Raw genomic sequence first — 26,528 nt, 5'->3', positions numbered from 1 at the left:
AGCGAATGTCTGCCTGCTCACCAGCCCTGTCCCCTTCTTGTCCTTTCCAGATGTGCCCTGACTGCGAGGATAGCCAGAGAGAGCGTGTGGATGGGCCGTATGATGAAGACCTTCCAGCAATGGAACTCAGTGAAATGATGGAAACCCAGGACGAGAAGGGGGTCCAGCCCACACCCCGAGGGACCAAAGAGGCGACCTAGTCCTGCATGACCACCCCGGGTACCTGCTGGCCAGTGGCCACAGCCGAGGGTGCTCGAGGGACTGTTCAGACAGCTTGAAGCTTGGTCTGAGTGAAGTAACTTATTCATGTCAACTTTTTTGTTTTAGAAAAAAGGACACTTGTCTGAAGGAATCAGTGTAAGAACTGGTGAGATTCACCACGCTGTCTACAGGCTAGGGGAAGGGAGGGGCCACCTTTAATTCAGCAGATGGACAGGAGCTCTGCAGAGTGGACGGCGCTGCTCCCATGAGCTCATCGCACACCCATCGTGCACAGCTGTCTTTTCCCGGTTGAATGTGTGACCCCTGTATCTGGGGAGAGTTTCTGGGGATTCCCCTCAGAGGACATGTTGAAGACCCAATGGGAGGTCATTCAAAGCTTGCTGTGTAAAAATTATTAAGTTGTTAATATTCGAGAAAATTGTTCCGGGCTGTCAAAATGTCCAGCCCCCAATTCTGTCTTATTTATTAAGCTTCTTTCTATCTAAATTATAATTTAGTCATAGTAAAAAAAAAAGTTTAAAACAAATAGGGAAGCCAGAGAGCAAATCAGACCTCTTCTTGCCTTTCTGACAACTGCCCAGGCTTCAGTGGCTTGGCAGAGGACAGGGGGGTGGCCAGGGGTGAGGTGGTGGCTCTGGGGTTTGCTCCAAGTGTCATAATAGATAAACCAACAAAAAAAGATGAGATTTGTGGTGAGTCTGGTGAGATGCTTGTTTACACTTTTAGTGAAAGTGATGGTGTATGATATATTACAGGAGATAAAGTCCCAGGCGGCCTCACCCGGCCATGGACATGTATGGAATTGTTCTTGATCCAGCTCGGGCAGGGTCAACTGTTACGGTGGCATGATGGCAGCACAGGAAAGGCCCTGCAGCCAGGGAGAGGCTGATGGCTCGGGGCTCTCCCCAGCCCCAAACCTGGTCTCCCCTTCCCTAGTCCCCAGATGGGTGGTTGTTGTTACCATCGTCGTTTCTGTTACTCTGTCACTTGGCTTCAAGAGCGTGGTCATCATTCTTCAGCCTCTCACTCTCGGCAGTCAGCCATTCCCTTCATGTCCTTGACCCTGCAGAACCTGCTGATGCTGAGAATTAATTAAGGAAGTACCGCAGACCCAGAATTCTCTAGACCCTTTGTGCTGTGACCACCTGTTCCAGGACATAATGGGCAATGCCCCGTTTGCACACTGGCCTGGCCAGCCCTGGTTCCTAGGCCCAACATCAGACCTAATGCCTTTTTAGGCCTGCAGATTGTTGTGGCCCTGAGGAGGCCTAGGGAGACCCAGCTCTTTGATGGACACTCTGCAAAACCTGGGGGTTATCTGGGAAGTATTATAATTTGGAAAACCAATGGTATCTGCTTGTGTTTGGTGGGGAGATGACCACTGATAAAACAGTTCATTTTACATTGGACTCTGGTGTGGAGGAACAGAGGAGGAAGGAGTTTTGTGGTTTTTTTCTCCTCAAAGGCCTTTAAGTTAAAAAAAAAACTGCTTTCATGATTATGAAGGCCATTCAGTTTGTTTTTTTTTTAATCTCATATTGAAGGTCCTCTTTATAGTAAATTCACTTTAGTCTTGAAAACAAAAACCTGTCAGCTGCCAGATCAGACCTGGAAAACTGCAGTTCTAAATGAATCTAAGAAATATTCCCATCCTTTAAGCCTCAGGCAGGGCTCACCTTGGGATTTCAGCAGCCCTTCCAGGACTCCCTCTCAAGTGGGATGGCAGTTAGCGCTCTAAGACTGCACCATACACACACACACACACACACACACACACACACACACACACACACACGCACACGCGTGCGTGCTTTCCAGAGGGTTTCCCCACCCTCACTACTAGGGGTCTGTTTCTCATCTGTGTTTTTGTATCGTCTCGTCCAGACAGGGAATGTTTTTTACCTACCTGTTCTAACAAAATGTCAGCTGTCAGAACTCTTCAGGTCATTTTGTGGCTGTCTTTCTACAGTGTCGGTAATTAAGCCTGGCCTCTTTTTCTGTGAAACGGACAGCCAGCCAGGCAGCCAGATGGATACATGGAGCCAGCTGTCGGAGAATGTCCGCTGCCTTTGAAAGCTGAATCTGTGTTGGTCCTGATTTCAACTCCATGTGATGCCTTGTTTCCGAGTCTTTGTGGACAAGCATCTTGCTCACGCGAGGATTCTGAGTTCGCTGTTTGTGGCTACTTTTTATGACTTTTTTGCCTTTTAGAAAATTGGCTAAATAAAGTAAATATATTTTTGTTTGTCTCGTTTTCTTGGGTCTATGACACCATGTCCACCCCAAAGCAGCCCAGAAAGGAACAAATGAAATGGGCAATTAAGCACACAGTAGCTAGAATTGAGATTAAAAAAAAAAAAAACCTCCTCCCCTGCAAACACGATTGGGAATATATATATTTATTTATTTGTTTGCTTGCTTTTTGGTGAGGCAGTCAGGGTTAAGTGACTTTCCTAGGGTCACACAGCTAGTAAGTGTCATGTGTCTGAGGTCAAATTTGAACTCGGGTCCTCCTGACTCCAAGGCCAGAGCTCTGTCTACTGCACCACCTAGCTGCCCTGATTGGGAATATTCTTGAAAGCAACTTCAGTTTAAAAAACAATCCCCTGGCGCTGAACTCGTAAGAAAGCTGGGGACTCCTCTCATATGGCATTTTAACCTGGTCGTTTACCCAGTAAAAGGTTTTGCCAAGTCTCTCATCCGTGAGGAAAAGGTGGCGAGATGAGGATGCGCCGGTAGTGCGGTTAGTTGGACTTCAACCAGTTGATGGTGTCACCCCGGGATCTGTACTGAGCCCTGTGCTGAGTGAACATTCTCACAGTTGTTTGAATAAAGGCCTGCATGGCCTGCTCCTCCAGTTCCAGAGGACACCAGGCTGGGTGGCAAAGCTAGATGACAGCTGGAGTGCCAAAAGGATTTTGACAGGCTAAAAAATGGAGCTGCATTGGCCAAGATGGAATTCAGTGGAGATGAGAAAATCTGACCCTTGGGATCAGGAGCTCAACCCCAAGCCCGGGGAGCTGGGGCTACTTAACAGTTTGTCTGGAAAAAGAGCCTGGGGTACTAGTGGCCTGCCAGCTCAGTATGATATAATACATACTGCAATATGACAGGCAAGTTGATTTGGGGCTGGATTATTAGAGGAGGCTGCATGGATTCCAGGAATGAAGAGGAGACAGTCCCTCCATACTCTGTCCTCAGTACACCACCTCCCTGGAGTATTGTCGATGTATTTTAGAAAGGATGTCGATGAGCTAAAGAGGAAGGCAGTGATGAGAGGGTGACGGGCCTTGAGTCCAGGTCACAGGAGAGTCAGCTGAAGGAATGGGAGCTGCAGCAGGGATGGTCCAGGGGCCTGCAAACTGTCCTCAAGTCCCTGGAAGGCTGACCTGGAAAAGAGAGATTAGATCTTTCTGTTGGGCTCTGCCCCAGGGCGTGAACTGTAGGTGGTCCTGCCAAGCTGGGACGGCTTCAGGGACCTGGACGAGGACTGGGGGCCTCTGGTCCAAGGGCTGGCCCAGCTCAGCTCACAGAGGCCCAACCCTGGGAAGTGGGGTGGGGTGGGAGGCGAATGGGGCTGGAGATTTTGTCCGAAGTCTGCCTGTTCAGCCTTAGAAGGGGGTTAGGAACTGGGTCAGTGGGAGAACCACCCATGTAGGCAAGATGCAAGAGCCTTCTTAGGCTCCCAAGACTTGGAAGCCCCCTGGTCCAACCGGCTAACTTTATAAGGCTCAGGAGGTCATAGGAGCATGGAGCTAAAGCAGGAAGGGCCCGAGGCCTGGCCCCAGATCTCCTGGTGGGATGTAGGGATCTGAGCCTGAGCCCCAGGACACCAAATCCAGCCTCTTGCCACCACTTCCCTCTCTCTCCTTGAAGTCTTGGCTAGATGTGGGTGCCTAGGCCCAAAGGGCACAATTTTGCCTCAAAGCAAACAAACACCTTCCCAGGGGGCCAGCCCTCCGTTTCTTCACTAAGTGATGGGTGGCTGCCAGACCGTCTCTGGCACCTCCTCAGCACAGATGGAGGGGCCTGCCTGGTTTATGGTGTTTACTCGTACCCAGTAGGACTGAGAGCTGTGTATTTCCGGGTCGAGGCCTCTCGGAACAGTTCCTGGCCAGATCAAAGCTCAGAAGGCTGCAGAACAATCCGCTTACCCCGGGGCCCTTTGAACAGGGCTGTTGGACCTCAGGGACAAATGGCAGCCAGTTCACTGAGGCTGAGGAGGGGAAGGGGGAGGGGAGGCAGTCAAAGGGGTCAGGGAACTGCCCATGGCCACAGAGAATGTTTGGATCCAATTAGAAGTCAGGGCTGGAAGAGCCCTAGGTCACATCCTCATTGATTTGGAGCGAGAAGGACCTTCGGTCTAGCTTCCCCCACTTTACAGCTGAGCAAACTGAGGCACAGAATGGTAAGACCACACAGCTAGAAAGCTCTCTGAGGTCCTTCTGATTTCATGTCTAATGCCCTGCCTGCTACCTGCCCTTACCCCATCCTGCTCCATGGAGACCGAGGCACGTGTCCTGGGCCCCATGGGCAGCCATCTGGGGAAGCCTGTGGACCCCTTCTCAGGATCACGTACATGAGCACATAAGATGACGAAGGTATTATGACATAACTGTTTTCCCATCCAGCTTCACAGACCCCCCTGAGATCAGTCCATGGACCCCTTGGGGTCCACAGGCCCCAGATAAAGAGCCCCCATCTAGAATGAGGCTGCTGCTGTGACAGTGCTAAATGGAGGAATGTTGTGACAGATCTTGTTCCCAAAGACAGGAGGGGAAATGTAAGCACCATCGCCCTCCTCATTTTACCAAGAAGAAACAGGCCTACATGGCAAAGTCACGTGTCCAGGATTCCACAACTACTTAGTGCCAATGGCTGGATTCAAACCCAGGTCTTTTGAGTCCAGGCACAGTGCTTGGGCTTACTCTACCTCCTGGGCAGCTGTAGGTCCATTGGAAAGAACCCTGGATTATAGCTCGTTCTGAGAATCGTGTGTATTAGAGATGAAAGGGAAGCTAGGGATCAACTCTAAGGCACTAGGGGGTGCCATGGTGCGTGGAGCACCAGCAGGCCTGGAGGCAGGAAGACTCAGCTTTCTGAGTTCAAATCCAGCCTCAGACACTTACTAGCTGTGTGACCCTGGGCAAGTCACTTAGCCCTGTTTGCCTCAGCTTCCTCATCTGTCAAATGAGCTGGGGAAGGAAATGGCAAACCGCTCCAGTGTCTCTGCCAAGAAAATGAGGTCATGAAGAGTCCGACATGACTGAAAAATGACGAAACAGCAACAAAAGAGATCAGCTAGGCCAATCCTTCCTTTGACAGGTAAAGAAACCGAGGCTCAGAAAAGAGAATCAGATGCCCAAGTCAGCAAGCATATATTAAGCACCTACTGCACGGCAGGCATTGTGCTAAGCGCTAGGGATTCAAACAAAGGCAAAAACAATCCCTGCCCTCAAGGAGCTCACATTCTCATGGGGGAGATAAAATGCACAAAAATATAGTCTGGGAAAATTGCACACGTAACTCCAGAGCAATATCCCCTGCAGAACAGAGCCGCTCACCAGTCAGCCAAAGGCCTATCACTCTCTCAGGAGGCCCCGGGCGCCTTCTCCACTAGCAGGACAGCAACCAGTGCCTGAAGCCAGCAGCCCAGAAAGCACCACGCACTCACCTCTGCAATTCAGAAGTGGGAAAATTACAGAAAGAGAAGAGAGAGTGAAAAACATCCCCATCCCCTCATGGAAGGGCGGGGGTCTAGGAGGCAGAATGCGGGATACTCCATCAGATGGAAAGACTATATTAGTCATCTTTGCTTGTATGTTTTTCTTTGTTATGAGGGACCAGTGAATTCCTGGAGAACTGCAGTGGGGTGGAGGAGGAAGGGGAGCTATTCCTGGAAATGACTGGAATGTGAGAACAAAGACACCAAGTGGGACAGGGAAACTTGCAGAAGTTGAAAGAGACCTACCTCATAGGAATTTGGGGTCCCCTTCCCCGATTGAGCTATCAACAAATGGTTATGAAGCACCTACTGTGTGTGCACCCTCTAAATTTCTCACCCTGTGGCAAAGCCCTGATTGCCCCCTATGTGGTAGAGCTCTGGCAGCTGGGCCTGATTACAATCTGTGATAATCAGAGCATCTTTGGGACTCTGGAGAGAGTGTTCTATTTGGAATCAAAGGACCTCAGTTCAAGCCTGGCTCCTCTACTTACACGTGTGACTAGAGGCAAGTCCCTTCATCTGTCTAGGCCTCAGTTTCTTCATCTGTCAAATGAAAGTGTTGGACTAGATGGCCTCTTTCAACTTTTAAATTCTATGATCTCATGATCCTTTAATATGTCATTATGTATGAAAGACTGGAGTCCTGCTTATGACAACACCTTTGTCTGTAACAAAATGGTAGCCCAGGAATAGCAATGTTGAATCCTGAGTCCTTGAGTCGTTGTAGGTCACAAAATATATTTCACCACCTCCATGGGAAATGTAGATGTCAGTAGACCTGCCCTGCTCAGCCATGACTGAAAGATGACTAATTTGTATGATTAATGACCAAGACCCCACACCGGTCCCTGTCTTGAACTGGGTGTGAAGAGGTGTCTCAGAGAGATACTTCGAGAGACATGCTTTACAAGCCCCAAATGATATCCTTTAGGGAAATTGCTTTGTTAATCCAGAATGTAATCATTGTATTTCCTTGAGTATTCTATAAGCAGCCTGGAAGCATTGGCTAGAAGCTACATCTGGTGGCCAGGAATTGATTCTGATATTGAAAAGATAAACATTCTAATAAGAAAATGGTTTCCTACTCTCATTTCATTTTTCTTTATTCTTCTTTTTAATTTTTTTATCCACTGTCAAATTGCTTGCTGGGTATTAACTAAGAAATGCTAAACACTTGTTAATTTATCTTTTTATCATTATATAGTGTCCTTGTCTGTCTTTCATTTTTTTCTAATCTGAATTCTATTTTCTTTTATTGCTGCTCCTACTTTTTAAAAAATTTGTTTATTTTTGGTTTCAATATTCACTTCCATAAGCTTTTGAGTTTTAAATCCCCCCCCAAGAGGTGTGCAATCTGATACAGACTCTACATGTACATTCCCATTAAACCTATTTTCACATTAGTCATGTTGTAAAGAAGAATTAGAACCACAAGAAAGAAGAAACAAAACAAAAAAAGAGAGAGAGCAAATAGTGTGCTCTGATCTGCATCCAGACTCCATAGCTCTTTCTCTGGATGTGGACAACATTCTCCATCTTGAGTGTTTTGGAGTTATCTTAGATCCTTGCTTTGCTGAGAAGAGCCAAGTCTATGAAAGTTACCCATCGCACAATGTGGCTGTCACTGTTCCTACTTTTATTTTAACTTGTTATATGACATACCAGCCTCTTAATTTTCATCTCTTTTTTTCTGTATATTGAAACTATTTCTTATAAGGATTATTAAAAAAGAGAGAGAGAGATGGTAAGGGAGCTTGGTGCACTCCAGGCTACACGGCATAAACACCAAAGGCATCTCCTTTCCCATGAATGCTTTTGTCAAGAATCGATAGTGACTTTTCAGGACCACTCCAGAGGAAGAGCTCCTGGGTCCATTTTCTACCCCTGATGTCACAATCACAGCTCTATGCCAATTACCAGACAGATGAGTTTATTGTGATGAAGCTCCATTTGCCTAGTTGAGTTGAAGGAATTTAGGGACAGGACCATAATTTGTCCTGTGATCATCTCACTCCATCACCTTCAAGAAACTTGCCAGGCTTAAAGGAGGGGAACTGTCAGAAGATATTGGCCAAGGAAATTTACTCACTGCTCAACATCAGCTCTGTTCATCTCCAATAGTTTGTCCTGCTGAGCTATTAATGGGGAAATATCCCAAGGCTTGTCTTACCGTGTCCATTCAGACAGATCTGAGGACTTACAAGACAAAAAATGATGAATCTTGGTTATTTCTCTGTCCTCCCACATTCTTTATTATTTCTACCACGAGTATCAGCCTTTGCTAGGAAATGTGGAGCTGAACCAAGGAGGACCCTTGCCCCTCTGTTTGAGGTCAGAAAGCATGTGTTAAGTCAAGCAAGGTCCAGAAAGCAGATGGATCAGCATGAATGACATTGCTGTATTGGTCAAGTGCGGATATTTCCCTCTAAAAGTGATTTCACAAAGGTAGAGTAATCAGCCACTTCTCTGATAGGACTTCCTCATATTAATTTGTTGTCTCTGCCCTCTACCAACTCTCCAGAGTCCCAGAGCTAAGGGAGCAATGATGCTCTGGTTGCTACTACTGCTGAAGGAGGCTGACCTGAGTGTGTCTGCATCTCCCTTGACAGTTAAAAAGATAAGCCTTGCAAAATGTTGTCTCTTGACTTCTTTCCCACCCCCACTGTGGTTAAATGAGTATGAGAGTTAAGGGGATAGAGGTGTTCTGTATGCTGAAATGGACTGTTATAGAATATTACTGTGGTTGTATCTATTCTTTTTGAATGACGAATAGTGACCATTATTCCTATTAATGACTAAATACCTGATGAGGTTATCATGAGGACTGAATAAGATAATGGATGCCAAACACTCTGTTAAAGCTTATGGCACCATGTAAAAGCTGGTTGTCTATCTATCCTGCTATGTATCTATATCTATCCATCTGTCTATCCTTCCATCTCCATCCATCCTTCTATCTATCCATCTGTCTATGTCCATCTATCTCTGTCTCTATCCATCTATCGTTCACTATCTAGCTGTATCCATCTAGTCATCCTTCTATCCATCTTTCTATCTATCCATCTCTATCTCTCAATCTCCATTTATCCATTCATCTGTCTATTCTTATAAGTATCTATCTGTATCCATCTATCTAATTTCTGTCTTCCCATCTATCCACCCAACTGTCACCTCTGTTTGTTTCTTCATTTGTGAGCTAGGCTTTCTGCGTATGGACTCCACTATATTCCAGGGGATTATGATTTTTCCACTTTCCACTTTGTAATCCAATAACACAGCCTCTTCCTTGTGTAGTCCTGAGTTCCTGGGCTCTCAGCCCAGATAATGTTGCTGTGGAGATGAGAGATTCGAGCAGACACCATCCACCATCCCAGGGTTCACCAGTTGATGATATCATTTGAACTTGGCTTTCTGGGACTGCGCGTGTAGTCGGGGGAGAATTCTGGGAAACCAGAAGAAGAGAGTTCTTTGTCCATCTGGTGCTATGCAGGTTGGCTAGGGTGAGCAGTGTGCCTGCCTCCTCCTGAGGTAGGGGTGGGCTGCTGTTACTGTCCAGAGTAGCTAGAATTGTGAGGTGCCCTAAGGACAGCTGTGAGCCAAGGGCAGTCTATGAGACCAAGCACTGATGAAGAGACAGCAAAATGTCCTGGAACATCTCCCTATTCCTGAGTCTCTTTGGGGTGAGGGAGCAATTCCTCAGCATCTACCTGACTCCTCCAAGGGCTGTCTTTCCTGCCTTTCCGTGCAAGGGAAGAAAAAGTGAAGAGAAGTTGATTCAGTCTTTATAGCACAAGCCTCAGGCTCTTTAGCCAGACACCGGAGGCAGTGAACCTGGAGGTAGGAAGATTCGAGTTTGAATCTAGCCTCAAACACTTACTAACTCTGTGACCCTAGGCAAGTCGCTTAACCTCTGTCTGCCGCGGTTTCCTTGACTATAAAAGCATTTACCTCCCAGAGTTTCTTTGAAGATCAAACAAGATAATATTTATCAAGTGGTTGGCCCAGTGCCTGGCAAATACATGATGGTCATTTCCTTCCACTGCACATTGCTTCAAGGGTGAGGAAAGGGGGCCCAGGCCATGACAGGAATGGAAGTTGTGCCCTGGATTTCCCACTACTTTCAGGTGGCAAAGTTGGCTGTGACCCCACATGGGATGAAGCTTTGCCTTCACTGAGCTATCCAGCCAAGTATCTAAATCCAGATCCAACCAGAAGCCAAAATGAAAGGGCTGAAGGTGCTCTAGGACTGGACACCAGCATCAAAAGTGACAAAGTGAACAAATTCCCATCCTCAGCCGCAGTGCTTTCAAAGGGCTGGCAGCTGACCAGAACCAGGCCCTGAAAGTGGCAGGGAAAAGGGGGATTCAATCCTGTGAGCAGAATTGACTTTCAGGACCCTGCCCACAGCAAAGTGACAGAGGCACTCAGGTTAGCCAGCAAGATGGCCGGAGGGAAATTCATGAAAGAAACAAAGCCTTGCCGAGAGAAGTGTTCTCTAAGATCAGGTATCAGGAGAGATTCTCAATCCACAGAGGCAAAAAAAAAAAAGCATCCCATTCAAAATGTGTGCCATAGTTCAGAAAGAAAAAGAAATAGAAAAAAGATCATTAATGCACAGAAAAGAAGGAAGGGCAGAAAGAAACATAGACAAGCAGGACAGCTTTGAAAGTTACATGTTAAATTTATTACACATCTGAAGGGAAAGAAAGTTGTACGTATAGTGATCGCAGTTTCAGGTACAAATCTCTTTTTCTATTTTACTTTGTATAAGAACATGCTCATTTTACTCAGTTTCTTAAATTCAGAATAAAAAACAGTTTTTTTAATGAATGTAATCTCCTTGAGGGCAGGGAATGTCTTTGATGTTACTCGCATCTCCTCAGCATCTAGCACAATGCTTGCACTTGAAAAAAGTTTTCATTCACTCATTCATTGCTTAAGTCATCCTAGGATGTCCCACTTCCTAGCCTGTGCTCATCATACCTTCTCCTCTTGGAACACACACACACACACACACACACACACACACACACACACACCCCAGCTTCCCCAGATCCTACCCAGCTTCAGGGCTTATCTCAGGTTCCTCTCCTCCAGGGAACCTTTCCTGAAGCCCAGAGCCAGGAAAGTTCTGCTTCCCCAGGCTCCATTAGGGTTCTGGTTGCTCCTCCACCGTGGCATCTATCACATTCTGCTTTGTATCACGGGGATCTGTGAGCCCCATTTGTCTCTCCAGCCACACTCTAACCTGCCAAAGGGCCAGGATGGTGTCAGTCCTGGGTAGATCATTAGCATGGAAAGAGACCTTAGGGCTCACCTGATGAACGGGGTGTTAGACCTGGAGCCAAGAAGATATGGATTCAAATCTCATCGCAGACATATGGAGGAATGAACAAATGAAAAAACAATAAGTGCTTTCTGTGTGCCAAGCACTGTGCTAAGTGCTGGGGATTCAAATAGAAAGGTAAAACAATGCCTGCCCTCAGGGGGCTCACATTCTAATGGGAAAGACAACACACATGCCAAGTCTTAGCTGCCAGTTAGACAGAAGGGTCCATGGTCCACAGGATATGGTGCCAAAGCAGGCACTAATGCCTCTTCTTTCATGTCATTCCCATTGGTAAAAGTCTATCTGTTTCTGAGGGTGAAAGAGTTGACAGAACCCAGGACTTTGGTAGCAAAAACATAAGAGTTAAGAGACACTAGGCAAATCGATTTACCACTATCAGCCTCAGTTTCCCCAACTGTAAAATAGTTCCTGCTTCTGACACATCCAAGCTTTGTGACCCTGGATCAGTCACTTAACTCTCTGAGCCTCAAGATCACAAGATCATGGATTTGGAGCTGAAAGGGGTCATCTAGTTACCTCTCTCATTGTACAGACATATGATGACCGTGTGACCCTAGACAAGTCATGTTAGCTCTTGGGTCCCCAGGAAGAACTTGAGATTCTTTGCCTGCATGGGGGGGGGGGGCGGAGTCTGCATAAGAGAAGTGCCCTAGGCTGATGAAAGTGCAAGTCTGGATCCCAAATAGTATCAGTGATGCCCACCCCACATACACACCTTCCCTGGCTATAACCACCCTGTCTAATAAATAATGCATGTATTATCCCCATTATCCAGGTGAGGAAGCTGAGGCTCACAGAGTTGTGGGACTTGCCCAGAGTCCTAGACCTACATTGGGGCTGGGGGATGGAGAGCAGGGCTTGGCCCTGCTTTGTGCTACAGGGAGGAGAGGGGAACGGGGGGGGGGGGGGGGGAGCTCAGGGTCCTTCACAGGTGTTCAATCAGTTCATAAAGGCTTTTTACTGTCCCCCAAAATGGTTCTTAACAGGAGGCAAGGGGGCCACGGACCATACATTTCAAGGGGACCATGAACTTGGAAATGACATTTTTCTTTTCACTAACCTCTAACTGAAATGTTAGGAATTCCTTCCATTAGGAATTTAGGCTACAAACCACAAATAGGAGCAGTACCTGGGACTTGGTCACCAATAGAATCACAAATATTTTCATATTCTATCGCAGTTGTCACCAATTCCTCAAAATATCATTTACACTTATGGGGGAAGGGAGGGAAGGGAATAAGCATTTATTAAACACCTACTATGTGCCAGGCACTGTGCTAAGTGATTTACAAACCTTTTCTTATTGCGTTCCCTTCAACAACCCTGGGAGGCAGATGTTATTGTTGTCCTCATTTTACAGTTGAGGAAACTGAGGTATCCAGTGGCTAAGCGACTAGTAGAGAGTCACACAACCAGTAAGCATCTGAGGCAAGATTTGAACTCAGGTTTTTTGAACTCCAGGCCCCACGCTGCTCTACCGAGCTGAGAGCTCGTCACTACCTAGTTTCTTCATCTGTAAAAGGAAAGAGACGGGCTATTTGACCTCGAGATTCCCTTCCAGTGAGGAAGCTCTGTATTGGGGGCCCTCCCTGCCATAGAGACGTCCCAGCCCAGTGGGTTAAGGGCTCTGGGGAAGGAGGGAGGGGGGAGGCTGGCTGAAGGCCATGTCCTATGTCCGGTCTGAGACAATGAATCCACCTGGCGCTCCCTCCCCGCTTTGGTTCGCTACAGAAAAGGAGCAGATGGGCCGCCTGGCGACTGACCCATGGAAGGGCTGGGCTGGGCTGGGCTGGGCTTGCAGTGTGGGCTTCCCCTCCCTCCTCACCCTCCCCATCCCACCCCTACCGCCTGCAGGACAACAAAAGCACTTGGATGCCCCTCCCTCCACAAAGGCCCCAAGGCCCAGACAAAGGGGCCGAGGCAGAGAACACCTGTCGCTAACTCTGGCTCACTCTGCTCTCCCCGGTCAGCCCCCCTCGCTTCCCCCGCCACGCGATTGGGGCGCCTGCAGCTGCCAACTGTCAGCTGCATCACATTACTGGCCTCGGGCTCCCCTGGGGCAGGAAAGTGCCCAGCACAGGGAGGGGGGGAAGCTGGGGCAGGACCAGTGATGCCTCCTGCCCGGGCCTCCCCCAAGCAGCCTCAGCCCAGAGTCCTAAAATGGATATTCCATCAATCTAGCAGTCCAATGCACCCTCTGAACACCATGCAGCCCCTCAATCCCAAACATCTCTCAGCCCAGAGCACCCTCTCTCCATCCAGAGCTGCCTCCTTCAGTCAATCCAAAGCAAAGCATCCTCTCCTAGGCCTGGGAATGTGCCCACGAATGCAGGCTGGAAAATGGGGCTGGGTACCTCCGCTAGAGAAAGGATCACCCCCTTCTAGGAGCAGACCAGCCCCTGCCCACTGGACAAGGACAGAGTCTTTAATAAATGCTAGTTAAACGGAATTGAGTCCAGACCATGGGCATGATGCAGCAGAAAGCACCGGCCTTGAAGCCAAAGGATCCAGATTGAGAGCTTGCCTCTGCTACTCACTAGCTGCATAACTTTGATGGGAAGTTCCCCTTCTCTGGACTTTGGTTACCTTATTTGGGAGACAGGAGGTCAGATAAGCGTAGAGTAAGCTAGTTTTTGATAAACTCAAGAGCACTGGGGAAAAGAGGTCTTTATTCAGCAAGAATAGCTGAGAAAACAGATCAGCAGTTTGACATAGAAGGGGTTTAGATGAGCATGTTATACCACACACTACAATAAATTCCAAACGGATAAATGATCAAAGTACAAGAAACGACACCATTAGAAAATGAAAGGAGAATCTTTACATGTGTGGATAGGGGATGAATTTATAACCAGCAGTGGCATAGAAACATTACAAAAGACAAAATGGGTTAATTTGATAATATAAAAATAAAAAACGTTTTTACACAAATAAAACCAATGTAACCAGATTCTTTTGATAGAGAAGTGGTCAAAGGATATAAATAGGCAACTGGCACTGGAGTCAGAGGACCTGGATTCAAATCCCACCTCTGAAGTTTATGATCTGTGTGACCTTGGTCAAGTCACTTAACTAACCTAGGCCTCAGTTTCCCCTTCTATAAAGTGAGGGAGTTCAACTAAATGGCCTCTGAGGTCCCTTTCAGTTATAAATTTATGATCCCATGACCTTATAACCACTTGCAAAAATGCTCAGAATTGTTCATAATCAGAGAAATGCAAATTCAAACTACTCTGATGTATCACCTTACACTTAACCAAAAAAAAAATATATGGGAAAAGACCCTCTAAAAATTCAATAAGATAACAAGCATGTTAATTCATTGCTAGTGGAGCTGTGCAGCCCCAGAGGTAAAAACTAGAAGTAGAAGGCTGAAGTTGTGATGAGGCAAATTTAGGCTTGATATCACAAAGAAGTTCCTAACAATTCCATCCACCCAAACACAGAATAGACAAAGCTGGGGGTGCCCACTCCTTGGAGGTCTTCATGCAAAGACTAGATGACCACTTGTGGGTGCAGAGGACTCCTGTTCAGGAAGAGATTGAACAAGATGACTTATCCAACTCTGACCTTCTGTGACCTCAAAGGGCCCTTCCAGCTCTGACCTTCTATGATTTTACAGGGTGGATTTGATATAATATGAGCTTTGGGGGTTGAGCCCATGCTCAGTCAAAGAAAGAAAGGATCTCTTATGTTGCTGGAGTGGCTTAATCTTCCTATATAGGGAGGACAATGACTTCATCAATAGCAGGGAAGTAGGAAAAATGTTGCCAGCCCTACCTCATCCCTTTTTGTCTTTCTAAGTTATTATCACTCCTGGGTGACTTACTTGGACCACAATTGGCATCATGTAGATTGAAAATAATTGAAAGGGATTTTCTTAGCCTGATTTAAAGAGTAGACTGAATTCAAGCAGCCAATGTAAGAAACAGTTCAAAAGATGGACAATGCCTAGGTACACCTGGCTGGCTGACAGGGTCTGAATCACAAAAGTGCTGAGATAGCTGCTCTGGCTATGGCCTAACAGAGTCGATATTCACCTCCCCAGTGTAAGTTGATATGGGCTAAAAAAGTTGATACACCTTTCCCCCACAGGCAAGAGATTGCATTGCAGCTATTATCCAGTAGAACTACAGGCTGCAGCAGAGAGCAATCCAATTCAACTATCAATAGATAACAATGCAGTGATGAACCAGAAGATGGCAGAATAGCTCAGTCATGAATATGCTTGCTGCCCACAGCTCAGATATGGGATCGTAGATTTATCCCTGAAAGGGATTTTAGAGGTCAAATATTCCAAACTCTTCATTTTGCAGGAGCCAAGTGACTTCTCCAAAGTTACTCAGGTTGATAAATAGCAGGTGTGTGATTTGAATCCAAGTCTTTTGACATGAGATCCAGAGTTGTTGGGTTGTTTTTTACCCTTCTTTCTCTGCCTCTTATCACCACAGTAGTCTGGTGGCTACTTGAGGAGAACAGCAAATGTCAACACAGGGGACTGCAGCTCCACTCTCCAAAACCAGACCAAAACCTGGAGAAGAGAAGCCTCTTGGCTGCACTCTGGGACGCCCTCTGCATCTCTTTTGTAACCAACTCAACACTCTTTTCTAGAGCTTGACTGCTGTCCTGTTCTACTCACCATCCCCGAGATGTCTGAGACCATAATTCACTTCCCTGGCCACCTCCCCTCTCCATGTACTGTGCCTCCCCATTAGAATGTAAGCTTCTAGAAGGCATTCAGTTTTGTGACTGGATCCCCAGTGCTTAGCATGTAATAATAACTTCACGAATGCTTTTCACTCATGTATGCATCCATTCAGAAAAGTGCCCCACTTGAGAGGGAGCCCTAGGAACTTGATTTGTGTTGGTTTTATGTCCCCTAGGCATGTGCTCTCTCTCACAAGTTCTCAGCTATATGTAGTTTATTTTCCTTGTTCTTTGTTTGCTAGTCTGTTAATTAAATGTCTTTTGCTTTAAACTTAGGTGTCTTTTATTAGATCTAGGGAGAGAAACATTATGCGATTTTGAATGAAAGCTGACCCCTGCTACCTTAAACCTAGGGTAGCTTTAAGGGGCCCTAGATTATAGGGACAAAATAGTTTTCCCTCTTCAGTACCAACTACTGGAGGAAACGGAAGCCTGCCTACCACTCACAGAGTGGGCAAAGGAGCCCTTTAAAACCCAGCTTGTTAGGTGTCACCAGCCCCTCTCTCCTCAGCATTCAGGCTGGAACCCACCATTCCTGCCCAGAATCCCAAGACAGGAGGGAAGCATTTGGGGCCTCATCTGCCTGGAGGAGGTAATGGGGTCAGTTACAAATCTGGGGAGACTCAGCAACTACTCGAGGTCCCAACTCTACGTCTATGGACTGGCTGATGGGGCACAAAGGTGGAAAGAAAACCATCTTTGTGCTCAAGCGGCTTCCATTCCCAAGCTGGGCAACTTGTACCTCAGTGACCTTGGAGAAATCATCTCAGCTGGACCTGTGAAATGAGCAAGTTGTACTAAGTAGCTTCTGGGGTCCCTCCCAGCTCTAGAGCTACGCTTCTACCCAGGAATGAGGAAGAGGAAGGGACTTGGGCAAAGCGAGCAGGATCACCGATCCGGGGCGCGCAGGGGTCCCAGAGTCTGGGGAGCCCAAGGCCAGCAGCACTTTACGCACAGATGAGGAACTGAGCGCTCTACCCTCAAGTGGGAAGCGACCAGTCCAAAGTCACCCCAGTAGTCACTTAGTCCCAGAGACCTGAACCCAGAGCCCCTGACTCCAGAGCCAGAGCTCCCCGAGTTGTCTCTAAAACTACCTCAGCAGGAGGGCGCAGAGCAGGGCTAGGACCAGCCCTGGTCCCCCCGCCCTCGTCCCAGCCGGCTGCTTCCCGGCCGCTGCAGCAGGACCGAACAAAGGCTTCGGTGGCCAGTGGTACTAGAGGCCTCCCCAGGTTCCCGCAGCCCATTGAGATGCAAATATAAATACCGGGCCGGGGCGGGGGGGCAACAGAGCCCGGTTGTTTTGGGGGGACGGGAGTCCCAGTAGTTGGAGGGATTCATGCAAACTCTCCCTCCCTCTTTCTTTCCAAGTCACAGCTGCCCGCCCCGCCCCGCCCCCCCATCCCCTCTCTCTAGCCCATCCCTCCTTCCTCTTTCCCCCTCTGCCCTCTGGCTCCTCCTTCAATTCTCTCCCTCCTACCTCCTCTTCCTCTCTCCCCTTCCCCTCCACCTTTTGCTCCTCCCCCTTTTCCTTCTCCCTCCTCCTCCTCGCTTACCCCCTCCCCTTTCTTCTCCTGCCTCCTCTCCCTTCCTGCTTTTCGCCTCCGCTCCTCCTTGCCCCCTCCCCCTCTTCCTTTCCTTCTTTCGCTCCTCCCTTCCCCCTTTCCCCCTGGAGTCTCCCTTTGGACCCCCCTCTCTCCCCGCCCAGGTCTCCGCCCCTCCAGATCTCCGCCCCACCCCCAGGCCCAACCCCACTGCCCCAGGCGCCCGCGAGCAGAGCTCGGGCTCTCGCCACAAAAGCCTCCTGGGCTCGGGGAGGGTTCCGGTCTTTCTGTTCCCCTTCGTTCCGTCTGTCTCGCCCACCGCCCGGCTGCCAATCATGGCCCCGTCTTTCCGGCCCAGCCGAAGCCGCTCCGGGCGGGAGGAGGATGATCTCTGGGAGGCGAAGGGAGACCGAAAGGTGAGGGGGCCCCTCCACCCCGCCCCGTTGGAAGGGCGCTTGGAGATCTTCTAGAGTAGTCCCTGCTTGCGGTCCTGGAGCCGCCCCGCGGCACACTGCAGAGGCGGGATTCGAACCCAGGCCCTCTGGCCCAGAAGCAGCCCGGGTGGGAGCTGAGGTTCCTCCACCGGGCCTCGGGGTGCGGGGGGGCTTCACTGCGTCTCCCTCTCCCTCTTTCCTTCCAGGCCAGGAAGCCGCTGGTAGAGAAGAAGCGGAGAGCCCGGATAAACGAGAGCTTACAAGAGTTGCGCTTGATCCTAGCTGACGCCGAGGTAACCAGCCCGAGGGTGGTCCAGAGGAGCCCCAAGGAGGGACGGAGGGGCTAGGAGGAGGGGGGAGAGACCGAGACACAGACAGAGACTGCCCCTGCCCCGGACCATTTCCGCCCCCATCTGCTTACCTGTTTCCCTCCCTTTCCTCCGGCCCCGGTTAGTTTCAGATGAAGATGGAGAACGCGGAGGTGTTGGAACTGACGGTGAAGCGAGTGCAGGGCGTCCTCCAGAACCGGTCCCTGGGTGAGTGAGCCCCCTGCCCCAGCTCTCTGCCCCCTGCTTCTCCTCCCCCTGCCTCCTCTCCGTCTTTCACTACACTTGGGAGGGCTCCCCTTCCCCGTACCCCTCAGTCCTCACTTCAGCCCTGCTCGAGAGTGTGAGCGCACCTACTCCTTGGAGCCCGAGGATCTGGTGCCCAGGGACTCCCAGACCCTCACCTCCCCCTTATCCACCTGTTCCGCAGTCAGTGAAGGAGCTTGAGCACCAGGCTCTGTTCTAGGCGCTAGGATCCCGGGATCCTAGATTTCCAGCTCAGACTACCTTGCTTTCCCTTCTGATGGGTGTACTGATTTCTAGTCAAATGTACACTTCAACATGTAAGTTCTTCGAGGGCAGGGACAGGTTTTGCCTTTTCTTTGCATCCCCTATTCTTAGCCCTCAAGAAGTGTTTGTCCATTGATGGACTGATTGCTTGATCCATCGGTTGGTAGCCCCTTCATCAGATCATAGATTTAGAACTGTTGGGGCCCTTAGAGACACTGTGGTGTCCAGGTTCTGATCCTTTTTAGTGCCATGGCCCCCACTGGCAGTCTGAGGAAACCTGAGAGACCACAGGTCAAATTCATGTTTTTAAGTGCACAAAACTGCATATGATGACAATTACGTTGAAATACAGTTATCAAATTATTTTTTTAAAAACAAGTTGACCCCAAGCAAAGAACTACTGACCTAACCCAGCCCCCTTCCTCATTTTGCTGATGAGAAAATGGTCCCAGGAAAGTTAAGCCTCTTGCTAGAGGTCTAGATCTGGAAGGGACCTCAGAGGCCCCTTGGTCCAGACTTCTCACCTCTGTCTTCAGAAGCCCAGAGAGAACTGACTTATCCAAAATTGCAGGGCTGTTGAGGGGCAGAATCCAGATGAGGACCTAGGTCATGTGAATCCAACTCTCTTTTCACTGGAATATGGACAGACCTTCCTGGCTTCTCCTTTCTTCCAGTGGCTAACCCTCTTTAGCCCCTGACCCCTGTCCCCAAGGTTTAAGACAGTAGTGAGCTGTTCCTCATTACAGTCTCCAAGCAAAGGCTGGAGTGGCACTTGTTAGGGATATAGGCAGGCAAGCCTTTTGGGGTATGGCTTTGGCTCAGCCTGGCATATTAGCCCTCCTCACTCAGTGCCTTAGAGCTCCAAGCTCCCTCAAGGCTGAGCCCAGGAGCCATTTGCTGCTAGCGTCCCCCCCCTTGTACATTTCTTTTGTGGGTGTTTATATTTTTCTGTGCATGTTACATGATAGATTGTAAACTCCTTGAGAGCAGGCAGGCATAGTGTTGTTTCTGACCTTGTCTGGCCTTAAAAAAACCTTGTTACCTGATTGATTCTGTGACGCATCCCTAGAGAAAACCCCAAGATTTTGTCAGGTGGAATCTTATACTCGCTCCTCAAGCAAAGGACTGTTTTACTTCTGTCTTTGCGCCCCTAGAGCCTGGTACAGTGCCTTGCGTGTAGTGTAGGGGGCCGCTTAAGGAATACTTGTTGACTGAGTCTGGAAGCTTACACCCCCAATCCCTTCCACCATAGCCCTTGGCCATCTAGTGGGATCCGGGCCCTTGTGGGGAAGGATCTGGGCTGGCTCTCTGCCTGCTTTCCTTGCCTGTGGAGGGAGGCTGGGTGTGTGCTCTCCCCCTCTGTCTTTCTCGCTTTCTAAGCCTTTCTCCTGTGCCTGGCTGCAGAATCGGACAAACTCCACCGGGAGGCGAGTGAACGCTTTGCAGCTGGCTACATTCAGTGCATGCATGAGGTGCATACCTTCGTCTCCACCTGCCCAGGCATTGATGCTGCCATTGCTGCTGAGCTCCTCAACCACCTGCTGGAGTCCATGCCCCTCAACGAAGGCGCCAGCTTCCAAGCCCTGCTTGGAGATGTTCTGGGGGACGCTGTGGCAGCTGGACCTGGAGGCAGCCTGTGGCCTGGGGGAGACAGCCTGGGCTCCCCTGGGGGCCCCTTGTCCCCATTACCCAGCCCTGTGTCCTTGTCACCTAGTGAGGACATTTGCTCTGACCTAGAAGAGGCCTCTGAGGTAGAACTGAGCCAGGTGGCCCAGGAAGGGCTGGACGCTGCCCTCTGCATCCCCAGCAGCTTGGCTTCCTCTGCTGTTTCCAAGTGCATGTGGAGACCTTGGTGATGAGTTGAGGGAGGGGAGCTCCCTGAGCTGCCTCATGGGTTTGAGGGGGATGGGATGCACCTGGCTGGCTCCCCTTCCCTTTCTCTCCTTCCACTCCTCCTCCTTCTTTTCCCTGGCCTCCTGCTACAGGCCCAGGTTGGACTCGTTGACTGGATCCTAGATCTGTGTGTCTCTCTGTCTGTCTGTCTAGGGTCTGAGTTTGCAGACATGAAGAGTAGCTGGCCAGTGGGCTGATAGGCCCATACAGTTGAATTTCCCCAGTGCCTTTTGAGTGTTGGGGAGGATTTTGTTTTGTATATTTTCCTTTAGCTTTTCTTGGTTCCACCTTTTTCTTGGGGGGGGGATAGGGAACCAGTAGCAGCCCAGGAAAGGGCCCAGTTTAAAGTTAGCTCCCACCACCACCACTCCAAAGCCAAGGTCTAGGAGTCTGCTACATTCTTCTGCTTCTGATGGGGCATCAGGTAAGGGGCTGTGGTCTGGGGTGGCTGGGGAAACTTAGGAACCTGTAAACTGACTTAATTTTACACGTCACCCAAGTGTCCTAGAGAAGGAAGCACACAAAATCCCAGCCAGGGCTTGGTATTTACTTACTAGTCACTCATTTAGTCAGTCAACAGACAGTACCTATTCTGTGCTGAGTTGAGGGAGGTAGAGGGTAATGGCAAAGGCCCTGCCCTCTAGGCACTTAATGATGGATAGGGTCCTGTGTTCTTTTTTCTGCCATTAGGGAAGGGGAAGGCTAGAGAAAGCAGAAAAGGAAAGGGGGAGACACACAATCTCACACACACTCTCACACACACACACACACACACACACACACACACACACACACGGCAGGGGGACCAGTGAGAAAAGAGCCTCCTGAGTGGTTTGCATTTGGCAGACTTTGAAATAGTATATCTTAGGGTACTACCAACTTTAAAACATTTTTCTTTTAATAAAAAAAAAACGGAGCTTATGGGCTTTGGGAGTGTGGTTGGTTCCTAGATTCATTATTGGATATGTGTCTTTTGTTGAGGAAACACTGAGCGACTCAGCACTTATTTCCTACACAAGGGATATTGTGAATATGTTGGAACCAAATGTTATCTTTTTGACATTTTAATGCTCAGAGTTAGATCAGAGAAACTAATATCTTGCTGGAGGCAGACCTTTGGGAGGAGGTGTTCATAAGGCCTCAAATTGTAACAGAATCCCCCCAACCTTACTTAGCAGGGTCCAGCACTTCCAACTTTGTTTTGGGAGGCCCAGGAAGACCCAGCCTCCGCCTTGAAACTTACTGCACTCTGTGCCTATCTCTGCCACCCTTCCCAAGATACTGTAGAGGCCCAGAGAGACTGTGTATGTCTCTTTGTGCAAGGATTCTGGGAGTCTGCCCACCAGGACACAGTGGGGGAGCAGGGATGGGCTAACTCTAAGGGGGAAAGGTTTTGAGGACTCAATGAAGTCCTGCCATTGCAAACTTTTCCAAACAAGGACTTGAATACCAACCGGGGTTCAAACATGGAGGACCGGAGACATCTGGGGCACATCTGGGAGGAGCCTGGTTTGTTGTTACACAACATCTCTAGCTCTGGGACAACTGTCTTATGGGCCATGAGTTGGTATTGTGAAAGAGACTTTGGAATAATAAAATGTATACAGAATTTATTAAGCCTTGTGGGTTTGGAATCTTCTTTAAATAAAGGTTGATCTCTGGCCCTCCCCATTCTGCCTCCCCCTACCATGTGGTTGCCCAGATGGCAGTCCAGTTGTGCTGAATTCTCTTAAGTGGAAGGGAGTGGGGGATGAACAGGGACCAGGCTCCCCTTAGACAAGTGAGATTTGATGGAGAAACCTTTTACTTTAGAGAGGATGGTGGGGTTTGATGTGCAAATTAGGTGGGACTTTGAAGGTTTCCTGCCCCTGGCCAGAACTCCATCCTGGTAGGACCCATGGCTACCTGACCTCCTTCTACCTTTTGATCTTCAGAGATCCTCCTGTCCCACCCTTTGTTTTACATATTAAGAAGGGAGGTGACCTGTACAACAATCACAGAAATAGAAGAAGATCCCAGGTCTTCTGACCCCGTGCCCAGCGTTCTTTCTAATACTCCAAGAAAGGGCCGTGAGAGGGAGGGGGAGGGTTGAATCCTGACTTCAGTGGTCCTGTGATCTCATCAATCTCTTCCTCTATAAAATGGGGGATGGGGAGTTGCCCTCCATGGTCTCTAAGTCCTTCTAATTCTAAATCAAAGAATCAAGCTGGGGTCCATGGAACCCTTAGCGGATCTGTGAACTGGGATGGGGAAAAATTATTTTCACTAATGTTTTAATTGAAATTTCTTTCAATTATTAAAAAATATAATTCTGAGAAGGGGTATGTAGGCTTCTTCAGATATCTGGTCAACAAGCACCTGTTATGTGCAAGGCATTGTGCTAAGCATTAGGGATATAAGGAAAGGGGAAAAAAATGGGAGACACCATTCCAACAACTATGTAAACACGCTGTGGACTGGATCATTTGGGAGAAGTCCCAGGAAAAGTACTGAGATGAAGGAGGGCTGGGAAACGGAGGGTGGGTGAGGAGTACTATGACATAGAGCGGTCAGACTACCCAAGAGCTCTAGGACATACAAGTTGAAGGCTACCTGTGCTAAATTGATAGCATCTGGTCCTAAGTGAGTCGTGTTCATGTTTGAAGAGTTTCGTTGGCTCAAAAATGAAACGAGTACATAGTCATCCTTTCCCTGATGACTTGGTCCTGCCCCTTATTGGCTGTCTGAGATGACCTTGGCCAAGTCATTTGGCCTCTGGGCCTCAGTGGTGCCATCTGCAAAATGAAGGGCTTGGATTAGATGACCCAGAAGACCCCATCCAGTTCCAAGTCTGGGGCCCTGTGACCTCAGGTGTGGTGGTGGGGTTTTTACAGTGAGGTCGAAGAACCAAATTTGTTATTTGCTCCAAGGTGAAGCTTCTCTGGGGGAGGGGGCAGAGCAAATAATACAGACACACAAAAAGGATCTACAAAATATAAAACACACACGCACACACACACGCACACACACACAGAAGGAAATGAAAATAAGAGAAAGTTGAGTTTCATGTCCAACCTTCTTTTTGGTTCATTGCATACAGAAATGTCTATGTTTGGCTGGTTAAGTTTATAATTTCATTTTACAGAAGGGTAAATAGTTGACCATCGACCTTTTAGAAGTTTTACTGGCCAGGCTGGTCTCAGGATATGGGTGGGGGGAAGGAGGGAAAGGATTGGGGAAGCAGTTTGGAACGGGGTCCAGAAGGCCTTTCCTGGGGCTGATCTGAAGGGCTAGGGCTGTGTGTTCCCCAAGACTGGACCCACTCTTACTTACGGGCCCTTCCACTATCTCCAGCCCAGTGATATACTGAACAGTATCCAAGCTCCCAATCTCCTTTAATTCCTGGCCCCAGCCCCTCAGGTTTCCGAAGGGAACTTCTTAGGACGCTAAGATCCTAGATCTCCACTAGATCCTAACGGCCTGGAGAGCAGAAATCTTCTCTGGGCCCCTCAGATGTGGGACATGATTTGTTGCAATGGGGTGAATGTTGCATCTGGACTCTGAGGTCCCATGTTCAAATTCCAGCACTGCCATTTAGAAGTATTACCTTAGGCAAGTTATTTAACCTCTTGGTGTGCACACAGTAGGTGCTCTGTAGCCCAGCAGTTGCATGAAAAGATCCTCACCCCAACCCAGCTGGACACTCCTTTGTAATGTAGAGTCAAGGGCAAAGTGGACCTTGGGCCGCCAAAAGGGGCCTCCTTTTGAATGTGATTGGGCCTTCCTTAAAATCCAGCAAAGGGCTGGGGGTAGAGCCTGTTGGGCCCCCGGAGTGTGGAAGAGGGGGACGGTGGCTGGTTCCCAGAACTTTGACTTCCCTCCTCTTCCTAGCTGCCACAGGGACCCTCCCAGCCCTTGAGGGCAGCCCTGCGGGAGAGGGTGGGAGTGAAGGTGTGTGAGATCCTGATGGCCTGTAATATGGGGAAGGGAAAGGGTGAATGGGGATCCCCATGGAGAGGTAGGGCCATGGAGGGATGGTCATTGCCTAAAACACTGAGGATGGAGTCCTGGGTCCCTCATTTTTAATTTCCTTGATACAAGAAGAATGGAGTAAGGGAAAGAGTGATCAGTTCTGACTGAAAAGACCTGGGTTCAAATCTTGATTCTACTTTTTACTATGTGACCTTGGGCAATCCTTTCCTTTTCCTAGGCCTCAGTTTCCCCCTCTAAACTGAGAGGATTGATCTAGAGCATCAGTTCCCAAAGTGTGGTCCCTGGTCCCTGAGAGTCCCCGAGACCTTTCAAGGGGTTCTTGATGTCAAAACTATTCTCATTAACAATACTAAGACAGTATTTACATGTTAAAATACTCCTCTCTTTTCCAACTGCACATCTGTGGAAGGCCATATTTTCTTCACAGACTTCAACCAAAACAACAAATCAGAACAAACTGAATGCAGAAGCAGATCCGAGAATCCTACTGTCTCCTAGTAAGCCAGCCATTAAAGGGATTTGCAATGATACATAAAACACTTCCTCTCTTCTCACGAAGTCTTTTGTTTTGGAAAATCTGGTTATTTATCACAAAAATAAGTTATTGGGGGAAGCTAGGTGGCCCAGTGGATAGAACACTGGCCCTGGAGTCAGAATGACTTGAGTTCAAATCCGGCCTCAGACACTTGACACTTACTAGCTGTGTGACCCTGGGCAGGTCACTTAACCTCATTGCCTAGCAATAAATAAATAAAAAATAAAAATAAGTTATTTATGTTAACATGCAGTGGATTCATTATTATAATTTTAAAAAACATTTTAAAATATAAGTGTTTTAATTTCTGATACGGTCAATATCAATAGATATAAATCACATAGATGGAAGCTCCTGGGGAGCCTTAATAATTTTTTAGAGGGCAAAGGGGACCTAAGGCCAAAAAGTTTGAGAACTAGATGATATCTGTGGTCCCTTCTAACTCTCATGGAGATTTGGCTTTGCAGATTTTGAGCTGGAAGGGGAAACTGAGGTTCAGAGAGTAGGAGGGACTTACCTAAAGTCATTAAGGTAACAAGTACCAAAGGGAGAATTTGAACCCAGTGCCTCTGAGTCCTCATTCAGACCTCCTCCCACTGAACCACACTGAATCCCTTGAGAGTGTATTTGATTATCGGGGGTGGGGGAAGCCATTTGGAATCAAGTCTGATTGTCAGAATGTGGATGAAGCTTATAATGTATTTTAATGGATAAAGCAGTAGGCTCGGAGTCAGAAAGACCTGAGTTTGAATGCAGCCTCATATCCTCCCTGCTTATACAATTCTGGGAAGTCACCTGCTTCTTTGAACTCAGTCTCCTTGTAGAAGAGGGTTAATAAGAGCACCTGCCTCTCAGGATGATTGCAAGGAACAAATGAGCTACTGTGTAAATAACATCATTGGCAAACTTTAAAAGCCCTATTACCACCAGCTACTGTTGTTAACATGGCCAGCATTTGAATATAAATATAATTTGTACCATAAGGAATAACAGACAAGTAAGGGCTATGACTAAACCAACATCACTAAATAGAAGACCAAGTTGGGGCAATGATGAGGCTGGGAAGTTCCCTGGCCATTTGGGTTCTGAGGAACAGATACTGACATATCGGTCCCTCCCCTCAGCATAGAAGTGGGAGGGGCTCCAGGGAAAGAGACAGTGTCAGGTCTCCATATGGTGGTTGGCACTTAACAGGTTTTCCTTTTAGACAACGCCGGTCACCGCAGTGTCCAATGGTGAAGCTGAGAGGTGGTGGACCATAGGTGGGAAATGGGGCATACTTTGTCAGAGAGATCTTAGGGGTTGCTCAGTTT

At 48.3% G+C, this 26,528-nt stretch overlaps 2 protein-coding genes across 2 annotated transcripts in view; both read left to right on the top strand.

Annotated features, from left to right (window-relative positions):
• The window catches only part of PER2 (period circadian regulator 2), a 55,186-nt gene extending 52,722 nt beyond the window's left edge, over positions 1-2,464 (top strand). The window contains 1 exon segment of the mRNA XM_020972132.2: positions 51-2,464. Coding sequence (XP_020827791.1) covers positions 51-200 — 150 coding nt within the window. The 3' untranslated portion in view covers positions 201-2,464.
• Positions 2,465-17,445: 14,981 nt separating this feature from the next.
• HES6 (hes family bHLH transcription factor 6) lies at positions 17,446-22,321 on the top strand. Its single transcript, XM_020972228.2, has 4 exons — positions 17,446-17,961; positions 18,186-18,272; positions 18,434-18,515; positions 20,220-22,321. The coding sequence occupies exons 1-4, from the start codon at positions 17,881-17,883 to the stop codon at positions 20,669-20,671; spliced, it is 702 nt and encodes a 233-aa protein (XP_020827887.1). The 5' UTR covers positions 17,446-17,880; the 3' UTR covers positions 20,672-22,321.
• The last annotated feature ends 4,207 nt before the right edge of the window (positions 22,322-26,528 follow it).

This window comes from Phascolarctos cinereus, unplaced genomic scaffold (assembly GCF_003287225.1).
Source record: "Phascolarctos cinereus isolate Bilbo 61053 unplaced genomic scaffold, phaCin_HiC Scaffold_5;HRSCAF=322, whole genome shotgun sequence".
Taxonomy (NCBI): Eukaryota; Metazoa; Chordata; class Mammalia; order Diprotodontia; family Phascolarctidae; genus Phascolarctos; species Phascolarctos cinereus.
The sequence above is the reverse complement of the archived record's forward strand: the minus strand, read 5'-3'. Positions and strand labels throughout refer to the sequence as shown.